Here is a 12,497-nt window from a genome sequence, read left to right as displayed (position 1 = left end):
CTGAAAAATCCTGAAAAAATTGTGTGCCAAAAGCATTCTAAAGCTCTGTACACCATTTTTCAAATACATATGTAAGCGTGCATAAATAACTTCAATGAATGTATTCAAACATCATAAAATAACATGACTGTGATACCCCATCCATTCATTTCTACTCTGGTGTAGTTCTTTATCTGAATTCATCAGTGAAGAATACTACCAGTAATGAACTATTGTGTGTGTGTGTGTGTGTGTGTGTGTGTGTGTGTGTGTAAAATGGTAAAATTCATTCAGTTTGATGGTCAACTGTGACTTTAAATCTAAAACTCATGCTTTCAGAGTATCCATGGTTAACATAAATTATAATTTCTGTAATTTTATATTATGTAACTATAAATTATTTAATTATAATATTATTGAAAAATTATACTAATAACCAATGTTAATATAGCACTGACCATATAAAACTTTATTTGAAGCAACTTAAATATGCTAAATTATTTCAAAAAGAAAATGTATACTAAATCTAAGGGGCAAGAAAGGTTAGAACAGAACAGTTGGTTGTTTTCATCCTAGATACTCAGTACTCTATACCTCTCTTTTCAGAATCCTATTCATAATTTGATTTTCTCCACTTACTTTTCATGTAAATTTGTAAGTGATAATAGCATAGGGTGAACCCTCAAGAATAATTCCATTTTAATGTTTTCAAAAATCTAAATACTTTGCAATATTAAAACAAGCTGTTAGGAAATGGCAGAATATGAGGTAATAAGACAGTTGAGAAAAATGTGCAGAAAACCTACACAGAAAACAAAACTGTTTAAAACATCTCTCTTAGTAAGCTGTCTCTGTGCATTATTAAATATTAACAATATACACAAAGCTATACAATAATACGATGATAAAATATAATACTAGATAGATTGGCTTCAGTAATAGGTTAAAAAAAAAACAAAGAAAAAAAGAAAAAAAAAACACACACAAAGATCCAAATGCTAGACTAAAATGAGAAATTACATGCAAACCACTCAAAGTTCTCATCATTCAAAATGTTATTCACTAATGTCTTGCTAGGCATAGTTATACCACCTGGTGGACCCTTATACATAACAAATTAGTCTTTATATGTTTACAATGATGCAAAGGTGAAGAAAAAGCTTGCAAGGAATAAGAGGTGAGCCTGATACTCATCAATGACAGAAAAAAGAGAAATGGGAAAATGGAACAGTCTGAAGGAGTCTAGCTGAAGGAAACATCCAAGTAACCGAAGACATGATAAGCCATCATAGTGGAAGGTCTTTAACCCAGTGATCACATGGGAAACAGATTGCAATTAATACCTAGATGCTCATCAACCCAACATGGCAGTAAAAACGTTTACAACTTGTGCAGCCAAATAACGGAACTGATGTGAAGATGTACTTTTCTTGATCATCAGTTATACTTTAGTATATATAACATTTTTCCTTCACGGGTTCTAAGAAACATCAGAGCAGTAAATCAACATGTCAAATGTATACACACACACACACACACACACACACGTTTGAGGGTTCAGTTAAAATTCTATTTTATACAAATTATTCATATTATATGATGTACTACAATTTTAGCTATATTTTTGCCTTTTAAGTCATACCACAGAACAGACATTAATAATTATCAGTGTGCACTATTAAAATTATAGAAACCAGTGATAAATGATACCTTACATAGAACACCATGAACATCATGAAAATTGACTAGAAAAGAACCTGTTTTAGAGCAGTGGTTCTCAGCCTTCCTAATGCTGTCACCCTTCAATGTAAATTCTCACCTTGTGGTAGCTGCCAACTATAACATTATTGAATAGCTATAACTCTGTTACAGTTATGAATTGTAACGTCAACATGTCTGTGCTATCCAATGCTGTTAGGTGACACCCATGAAATGTCGTTTGTCCCCAAAGGAGGACTGACTGACAGGTTTAGAACACTGCTTCAGACGAAGGCCATATCAACTACGTTATAGAAATACTGAGATATTCATGTCTTAATTTATCTCAACAACAAAAGGTAAAATGTTGCAGTACCAAGAACTTTCTAGCATTTATGGGATCATTCAAATGCTGAATTTGCAAATAAATATGTGTAGATATGTTGGATTATTAATTATTCCAAAACACAGGTCTGGTCATTTGAATTTAGTTTTGGTAAGCTCTAGAGCTAATACATCAGTAATTTGAAAACTGAACTTAAGTATTAAAATCAATTACCTTTTAATTTGTTTTTGAAACATATTGATATGTGTGTATAGAACAATAATTCCACAGTGTTTTCAACTTATCACTAATGTTTATTACTATTAGTTTTGTCAAACTTCTGATTATTTCATTCAGAGTTTATATTACATAGTGTTATTTTAAAATAAATTCTATATGGAAAATATCTATGTTATATTTTTAATTTTGTAACATATTACAACTATTTTCTTCAGAATTTTACAATTTAATGTGATCAACAAAATAAATCTTTTCAATTTTAGTCTGTACATTTCAATAAAATAGAGCAGTATTAGCATCAGTAAGTTACTTGTGTGTGCATGTGTTTGTGTGTGTGTGTGTGTATGTGTGTGTGTGTGTGTGTGTGTGTGTGAGTGTATAAGTAATGCTAGGCAACTTCTAAGCCACTGAGATGAATCATCAGCCTATGGTAAAGATATTGAAGATTAAATAACTATTAAGAAATAAATACAAGCAAGTATTTTTAATACTAAATAACTTAAGATGGGACTAAGACTTACACTTCCCTAAGTATAATCACACACATCATAAATGTCAACACAGAGAGACACATGCATGACTTTGCACTTGCCTTTTTTCCCATTATTAGGTAAGGTGGATGTTTCTTCCCTGTTGTCTTTAACATTGAAACCAGACAACAATAATTAATAATTAAGGTCATTAGCAATCCAAACATAAAGCACTCCAAAAAGAATGAAGCATGCACTGCAGAAATCGATACATGCATTTAGCATGACACTCCACACTGCACACATTAGAAGGAGGTATATGCAGTATCTGTCCCCTATTCTATCCGGAAAGTCACCGAAGTAACCAGACAAAAAAGGCATTTTGTGTGCTGGGTAGTTTTGTTTTGTTTTGCTAAGGTACTACATAACATATTTACTAATTCCTTAAGAATGAGTCTCAGGTGACAAACTGGATGTACATGTAGTTGTTCTTTATGTTAAGGCACGGACAAAAGTGACGCCGTTATGCAGAGACCGTCAAGTGGTGCTAACTCTAAATTATCATGGAGGCCAGGACATGAGTCAGAGAGACACGGAGGACAGGAACAGAAGCATTAGCTCCTCGGCCTGAAGAAAATTAAAGCTATGCTACAGCAGTCCACAGCATTTTAACTCTGTTCAGCGGGGAAATGAAAGGCGCTGAAATCCTAGTGTTGATATTTAACATTTAGAATGGAATACAATGATACATTGCTTTAACAGCAATTAAGATTGCCCGTTCCTCCCACTGTTAGATACATACTGATAATTTCTCTGTTTGATAAATTAGGATGTTACTGGTTATTAGCAGCAGAACATAATGTCCTTTTGCTTTAAAAATTATAAATTAAGTTCAGAGAATGCATCCATGAAAAATAAATGGACACAGTATATACAAAGAGATTGTTTTCTTACAATGATAAAAAGAACAGCTAAACACTTAACAAAAACAGGCTTAAAATTATTCTGCAGTTTTCAAAGAAAGCTAAAACTCAAAACAATATAAAAAATATTAGGATCCAATTCAGAGGTTCAGATAAATATAAGAACAATTCAATAAAATTACATAAATGTATTTGTGAGTATATAAATTTTACTGCGGCAGACACTAATAAAAACACCCAGTTAATTTGTGATTACAAAATTGAAGAAATGAAAATCTGTGTGGCACCAGAGAGGGATGGCAGTCACAGCAACAGGATACAGCAATACTGAGCTCACACAGAAATTCGCAAGTGCAGTGAAAATTCTTATTTAGAAAATGATATAGTGGAAAAATGTTCATAGTTTATTAAATGTTAAGGAGTCTGTTCTGTATGATCAGAAAATTTCCCTCTCCTATTTTTGAAACCCTTAAGCCAGAAGCTAGAGTTCCCTTAATTCAGGGAGGCCTAAGGGAAATCATTTTCCAGTAGCTAGCTCATGAAGGTTATTTATTAAGAGGTAAAGAAACAACCAGAATGTAAATGAATGAGCTAGATAAATGATATATATATTTAGGCCAAAGAGTCTCATAATTTTAGTTTGTTTTGATCATTAAAAGAGAATATTAAAATGATTGACTAAATTAAATACCCTGAACTTGACTAGATACTTTTATTTAAGACATTAGCATATTTAGAAGACAATCAGACAGACCTGCCTTGACCTCGTCTCCCTCCTTTTCCACCCCCTCTTCTTCCACAGGCCCAATTTCTTCAGTAACTTCTGTGTTTGCAGAAGTAAGAGAAAGAGATAACTCCATGAATCTGGTTGTTAATATTAAAATAGAACAAACAAACAACTCACTGTTAATAAAATAATGGGTGCTTATAAAAAGAAAAGAAATTACATGTTGCATTTCTGACATGCTTCTGAGCGCAAATCTGTTTACTATAAATGAATCATCACAGTTGTCAGTGGTACTCACTGGGGAAATGGAAACTCTGACCCTCTGGAAGATTTAGGGTTTGTGGGAGGCACGATTCCATAGGAGGTACAAGAATGTAGTAGGTGTATTAATTGGAACATTTTACATCAATTTTCTTCTAATAAGAAAACAATGGCACTATAAACCCCAATTTTTACAAACTTGTAATAGTCAAAATTATTATTTAAGAAAATAATAGTAATAATGCTTTACAGTGGCTGAATATACTGTACTTTCTACATCATTCAAATTTTGAAGGTTTGTGGCAAAGAGAGCAAGAGAAAAATATAAACTTCAAGATCAAAATACATAATATGATAAAGGAATCTCGTTACTAGACAATCTAAAATAATTATTCAGAACCACAGAGCCAAATTACAGTTTGCTCATGTTTCAGCTACTACAGGTAGGATAAAGGATTCAGTGTCTACACCAGCGATGCTGTTAAGTGACGAGGCCCGGCAACCTTGCAGCAGAAGGTCAAACATTAAAACTATCAGCCGACATCTATCTCTATCTTCAGTTAGAGGCACAGGATGTGCAGAAGAGTAATCACTATTTCTAATCCTGAAAGATTCGCAGGCTCCTGGATCTCCGAAGCCTCAACATGTCTGAAAATGTGGCTACCATCAGTCAGTACCATAAGTCATACTAAATAAACAAAACCTCTTCTACACTGAAATGTGGTTTTGGTTTCTCTATGAAATAAAAACTAGAAAATCATAATTAGAGACATGAATGAAAATGACTAAAAATTAGTGGTTTTAATGCATTGCTTTCTACCTAAAAGAAAAGCCAAAACAAACAAAGATATAAGAGACAAGTGAGTGCTCATAAATGTCTTTAAATCGTTTAACACGAATTTCCCTCCAGCACTAAGGTTTCTTTCCTTTCACGTCTAGCGCTGCACAGCATCTGCACCTCAACAGACTTTCACTGTAGAAGATACTGAAATGAAAGCTTGAAAGTTTTTTTTGAGGAGCGAAAAGCTGCACATCATGGAACTCTGCTTATGAAAAACAATTGAACCGCACAACATTTAGTTTTATGCAAACAGTCAAATGCTACAGCAACGCCACAGATGTGTTTCGATCAAACAGGAAAGAGCATCGGCCTCAATAGTGCTGTTCAGACTCAGGATGTGTGGAAGCCCAAGCAACCGTGGAATTGATAATCATCTACTCACAACTGACAAGACCAGAGCCTACGTCAACAAGCTTCTAGAATAATAAAGCATTTGAAGAATGACAGGGTCTAGGGGTAATCTATACGCGACTGAGGTACCGCTTCCGTTCAGGGTCTAGGGGTAATCTATACACGACTGAGGTACCGCTTCCGTTCAGGGTCTAGGGGTAATCTATACACGACTGAGGTACCGCTTCCGTTCATAAGACAGCATTTCATTTTCAACTCAGGGAACATTTGGTCCACTTCTACAACTGCTGGAGACTCAGCAGTGAACAACGTGCTCAACAGGTCCACAATTCTAAAACAGACAGATGTTTATTACACTAGCAAAGGCAGGAGAGGCCACATACTACAGCTCACTTACTTGTTTGACAGCATAATGAAGGGTTTGGTAATAAACACATAAAGCTGTCGTATTTATCCTTCATATACTCTAATCACACTTGCAACAACAGGAAACACAGCCAAAATCACTATCTAACTCAATAGCTTCTTTTGAAGAAAGACAAATTCAATAATAAAAAGATCATCAGAAATAGAAAATGAAATATAAGATGAGAAATATAATCAGACTATGTATATATCCTCAATGGCATAAACACACACTGCAATTGATATCTCTGGCTAGTCTCAGTAAAAATATCCAGAAAAATTTGAAGAGAAATGAAGTATTTGTATAAGAACAAATATTGTCTAGATATGTAAAAGGAGTTTAAACTCCTTGCACTCTTACTAGACTCAACATTTAACTCTTTGGTGTTATTTCACAGATAATAAAATTTGAATACTTTATTAGAACATAGAAGACAAAAATTAAATGTATATAAAACCATATAGAAGAAAAGACATCAGTTGCAGTTGGATTTATTTTTGCACTGTCCTCAGAAGGCGTTCAGTACAGAACAAACACTTCTTTATGTACAGACCTTCATAAGGTTCTAGCTCCTTGACTCCATTGTCTAGGAAAACAAAATAAAACGAAAACAAAAGGGGGAAGAACCAAAGCACAGGGGTTAAAAACAACAGAAAATTTGAAAGTAATAGAATATACCATCTATTAAGAAAACTAAAATGGCAATTTGGCTATATACATATATATATATATGTGTGTGTATATGTATATACACATATATACACACACACATATGCATATATTTGAAAAAGTTACTAAGCAGAGGAATTGTGACATATATGACATTAAAATTATTCTGTTCTATTATTCATGCTTTGAGACACATTAACTGAGATCTATAGCTGGTGAGCCATGTGTCAGCTTTTCACGTAGCAAGTCTACAGTTATTAAAAGCTTCAGTACAACATGCGTCTTTCTGTGTGTGTGGGTTACCTTTGACTTCCACTCCAGATTTGAGAAGTATCAGCACTGTGGATCAGCTAACCAGTCCTTTGCAGTGTGTGAAAATCGATTTAGCTAGTTACTAATAAACTTTGCATAGTCACCAACGATTACCTAATCTTAGAAGTAGCAAAGACATTATAATCCAGCTGCTTATGTAAGGCGATCACTTACTTTTAAACACGCTTATTCAAATTTGGAAAGTATATACAAACAGTAAAGATTGTTTCTTTTCGTCCCCAGTAAAATTTTGCATGCAATATATATTATATTCACAAATAGAACTATTGTCAAATTAGATCATGCAGATATTGAATACAGAAAGACCGTAACACGAAGACAGTAAAGAATGTTGATTCACCTCAGCTTCCACGTGCCATTCCTACATATCATAATTAGAAAACTAAAAACTTACTTCTCTCCAGGGTGCCCTTTGCTGGAAGCTGTGGAAGCTGCCGGCCCCTTCGTCCTGTGACTGGGGTGCTTGATGGACTTGTCTGGACAGACCCGGTACGAGGGTGAGACCTGCAAGATGTACCACGGATACATTTTCAATAAGTGTTCAATAGGGTCAGTGTGTTAGCTGGTTTACGTAACGGCTTTATGAGTACAATTTTAAGTGCGGTTAGCTGCTGGTTAAAAGGACAGGACAAAATATGGACATTTGAAGAGTTATGATTACTTAAACACCAAAAATGTTTATGTGTTGGTGTAATATGCATACATACACACATACATGGACAGAAAAGCTATGGTAAAATTCCGTGAAAAACAAAATATCACTTACTACTCTACTCATATGAAAACAGGTGCCAAATTCTAAACTAAAATGTAAAAAATAAAACCTGACATTTTTCTACTATAATATAAATTCCTAAAACTAACCTTACACTGACCTAATCAGATTTTTACTTGGGTTTATACTAAGTATCCTTATTAGAAAACAACTCATGAAATCTAAAAATAAAATCCCAAGGAACTAAGAATTCAGCCTAAGATAATTTTAATAATGCCTAATACTAATGTTCATAGGAAAAAAACAAAATTTAGTTTACTATCTTGATGGTCATTAGAAAAGTCATGCCTCATGAGCACCATATTTTCTCATTCTTGGAAGAACAGGACAGGACAGGATTGACTGAGGACCCCAGGTTAATGAGAAATCACAAACAAATGCAGTTGGGACAGTTTGGCAGAACTTCACAATGGCAGTTACACACTATCATATCCACTGAATATTAATAGTGTGTTCGCACTGACAGCGTTAGTATTGACGTGTACTGGTGATCAGCCAATAAATGATAGAGAAGAGCATTGGCTGCTGGGAAAATTAACTGGCGTGTCGGCGGTGCAGACAGGGCGTTAGTCTGATCAATGTGTCTTTCACCTCGATAAGGCAGGTGAAGGAGGGGCAGATCTTCCCGTCATTAATGAAGGCATCGACCTCATGAGGTTTGTGTCGGGACGTTCAGAGGATCTGGAGCGGGTGGTGGTCCGCTCTAGGAGAGGCCGCTGTTCTGTTGATCTGGATCTGTGATATGGCTGTCTATCTGCTGCTTCACAATCCCTGAAATGTTAGTCAAAAAGCAGCTCAGTTGATCTTTAATGCCTTTCTGCTATTTGGTCATGATGCATCAAACTGATTTTGAAAAAAAAAAAAAGAAGAAGAATTGCTTAAAAGCTTAAAATCACTGTGTATGCCCCAAAAAAAAAAAAAAAAAAGTTTCCCAACACGTGAATAAATTTTGACTAAGTTTAAAGAGTTCTACAGAACACTAATCTGTTTTTATTTAATTCACAACATACAAGTTGCTTAGTAACAAGAAACGCAAACCAAGCTACCTGTTTTGCACAAGGAGGAGAATGTGTGACGAGAGTAACGTACCCTAGCTTAAGACATTAAATAGTGTTTCCTAGTATTTTTCAGAAGAGAGAAAATTATGCAGAACTTTACCAGCAAACAGTCATATATACAACTGTTAATATGAAACTGTGGTATACTGGTAGCTTGAGTATTTTAAGCACAAGATTAAAACGAGGCTACAGGAAAACAGGGCAGCTTTGAAGTGTGTATCCATATTCAAACACATCCCCAAACAGAAATCACCCTGTGGAGAACTGGTAAGGAGCTAACACAGTGCACTTCTGTGAGACTAAACTACTCAGATGGGTATAGGATAAAACTAGAATTCCAAAAACGTAGTGACCTCCCAACCTGTAAAACTTAATTCTCGTAGAAGCAAGAATATTTACACATATATGACCAGTAATTGTTGGCGGTTGTCCCTTGGAGCCTACCATAATGTTTATACACCTTAATGAAATCATAAATGGAGCCTAATTCTATTCCATGTTTGGAAAGACAAACCTAAGAATATTAGCTTCTGCTCTAGAACACAACAGTAACATATATGCTAAATTTTTCAGACAGTTACGTCCTGACCAACTGCAGTCACAGTAAAGGGACAACTGATAGACCACAGAGAGCACAGCAAGAGTCATCTCAACACCAGTCCACTTTATTAAACAATGGTCTCTGATTTTTCAAAAATGAAAAAAAAAAGGGTGATTAGAGAAGGGTAAGAAAAAAGGACACAGGTTCCTCAACATCATAAATGACATGTCATAGTGTTTGGGAAAACAATTACTATTCAAAACTGAGTACTTTTCATCCTCTTTTTAAAAGCATCTTGGCATAATCAAGATCTTTTCTTCCGATTTGTATGCGGTGGCAAAACGTAGAGCCATAGGTATTACATACAACTTCAACAGAGAGTTGGGTTGGCATCCACTTAGTTGTAGAAAGGCTGAAGGAGCTGAAGGGGAAGGGGATGGCAACTTCTTAGAAAAAACAACAGTGTCAACAAACCTGAACCCTCAGAGCTCCCAATGACTAAGCCACCAATCAAAAAACATACATGAGCTGCTCCATGTAAAGAATTTGTGGAGGGGGAAGATGAAGGGGGTGTTCTGCCTGCTTTTGTGTCAACTTGACACAAGCTGGAGTTATCACAGAGAGAGGAGCATCAGTTGAGGAAATGCCTCCATGAGATCCAGCTGTAAGGCATTTTCTCAACTAGTGATCAAGGGGGGAGGGCCCAGCCCATTGTGGGTGGAGCCATCCCTGGCCCAGCCCATTGTGGGTGGAGCCATCCCTGGCCCAGCCCATTGTGGGTGGAGCCATCCCTGACCCAGCCCATTGTGGGTGGAGCCATCCCTGGCCCAGCCCACTGTGGGCGGTGCCATCCCTGGGCTGGTAGACCTGGGTTCTATAAGAAAGCAGGCTGAGCAAGCCATGGGAAGCAAGCCAGTAAGTAACATCCCTCCATGGCCTCTGCATCAGCTCTTGCTTCCTGACCTGCTTGAGTTCCAGTCTGACTTCCTTTGGTGATGAACAGCAATGTGGAAGTGTAAGCTGAATAAACCCTTTCCTCCCCAACTTTCTTCCTGGTCATGAAGTTTTGTGCAGGAATAGAAACCCTGACTGAGACAGGGGACAATATTTGAATGCACATAAAAATAATTTATAATAAAAGAATGCACAAATAACTTTCACTACCAATAGCTATTGTGGGAAAGAATAAATACCTACTTGTAAGATTTAACATTCTTCAATAATTAATAGTATTTTTTCAGCTGTTTATATTCCAATATAAGTATTTTTCCTAACTTACATAATGCATTTTACTATATGCATATTTAAAAAAGGATAGCCACTTGTTTTACCAAACTTTTAAAAAGTACATAACATAAAAAATTATAAATGGCAATATTTAGAAAATAATTAAATTCTCATTTAAAATGAATTAATAATCCATTCTAGTTTCATTTTCAGTAGTTTATAATTTTAATCAATGTTTAAAATAGCTCATATTTTTCATCTGTAATTTTCTGGATTGATAGAATTACTGTGCTGCACTATGTAGAGAACTCTACTGTAAACTGAACACTATGAAGAGGATTCTACCCTATAGGCCCTCAATGACCTGACATGGAATTTCAGTACTTCAAGAATAGCTACCATGACAATCAGCTTGCACATGAAGTCTCTGAGAAAAGAATTAGATGGAGAAATGCCAAGATAAAGTAGTTATGCTGAATTGAAACAAAGATTGTATTTTTTAAAAGAACTGACCTTATACAAAAATACAACTATATACTGACTCATCTGATCTGGTACTAACAATGTTGTTCCACTATAGACTTAGCTGAAGCAGGTGAGACCCTGGTAATGGAGAAAGCGGTCACTGCTAACCAACAATTTTGTCCTCAACTGAATGTCATCATTATGCCTGCGAAGTTATTTCGAAATAGTCGTTATTTGAAATTACAAGAACAAAAAAATCAAAATCTAAATTTCCTCAAAACAGTAGGACACAGTATGAGATGTACTTAGGTCATCTGGAGAACCTGTCAGGGATTTGGGACTTCCATAAATTCACTCTTTTATCATAAAATAAGAGAAGCAAAATCAAAACATGCAAAACTTTTTATAAATAAGCCGGCAACAAATCGAAATCATCATACAGTTATTCCCTTTTAGCTACAAAATTCTCATTTTATGAGCTAGTTTCAATTTTAAATGGTTTGTTGATTATAAAAGTTCAAAAACCTCTGGCAAGACATAAGCTGTATATTACTTTAAGATCCCATAAAATAACATTTTAGAGATATGTCTTTAACACAAAGGGTATGGACTGTTGTTATTTCTCATGAGACAAAGTGATAAAATATGATCTAATATCTGGTTACCATATCCAATCATTTCCCTAATTAAGCTTGTAGATCCCAGCAGCTTTCCCTTGACTGTCTTTGCAGGGAGACTGGATGGTGTAGTGTGAGCTCCTCAGCGGGGTTCCCTTGACTGTCTTTGCAGGGACACTGGATGGTGTAGTGTGAGCTCCTCAGCGGGGTTCCCTTGACTGTCTTTGCAGGGACACTGGATGATGTAGTGTGAGCTCCTCAGCGGGGTTCCCTTGACTCTGTCTTTGCAGGGACACTGGATGGTGTAGTGTGAGCTCCCCATCAGCTTTCCTGCTTCTTGGCTCAGTGGTCCCTCCCCTGATGCTCTCACACTACTTTTACCAATAGAAAAGTGCTGATCATTGCCAAGAAACTCCCTAAATAGGTTTCTAAATTCCAAACACAAAATGATGACCTATTAACAAAAGTAGAAGGTAAACTATTATAAGAATATTTTTGGAAAATTAAAGGAATTTTAGACTTACAATTTGTAGTTTTGTAGGAATATTTTTTTTGTATGTGTTAACAAGAGAAAAAAAAATCTGTCTTTCA

At 35.6% G+C, this 12,497-nt stretch overlaps 1 protein-coding gene across 25 annotated transcripts in view; it reads right to left on the bottom strand.

The window, feature by feature from the left end:
* The window catches only part of RIMS2 (regulating synaptic membrane exocytosis 2), a gene marked incomplete at both ends in the record, with an annotated part of 425,123 nt that overhangs the window by 137,174 nt on the left and 275,452 nt on the right, over nucleotides 1-12,497 (bottom strand). For 13 of the 25 annotated variants that reach the window (XM_080909329.1, XM_080909307.1, XM_080909306.1 and 10 more), the window contains 2 exons: nucleotides 7,618-7,727; nucleotides 8,590-8,769. In XM_080909329.1, the coding sequence (XP_080765455.1) occupies nucleotides 7,618-7,727; nucleotides 8,590-8,769 (290 nt within the window). Of the gene's footprint in view, nucleotides 1-4,389; nucleotides 4,459-6,774; nucleotides 6,808-7,617; nucleotides 7,728-8,589; nucleotides 8,770-12,497 lie in introns of all 25 variants that reach the window. The other 12 variants (XM_080909325.1, XM_080909308.1, XM_080909311.1 and 9 more) reach the window with 4 other exon arrangements.

This window comes from Micromys minutus (genome assembly GCF_963924665.1).
Source record: "Micromys minutus genome assembly, chromosome: 33".
Taxonomy (NCBI): Eukaryota; Metazoa; Chordata; class Mammalia; order Rodentia; family Muridae; genus Micromys; species Micromys minutus.
Note: the sequence above shows the minus strand (reverse complement) of the source record. Positions and strands in the feature narration are given on the sequence as shown.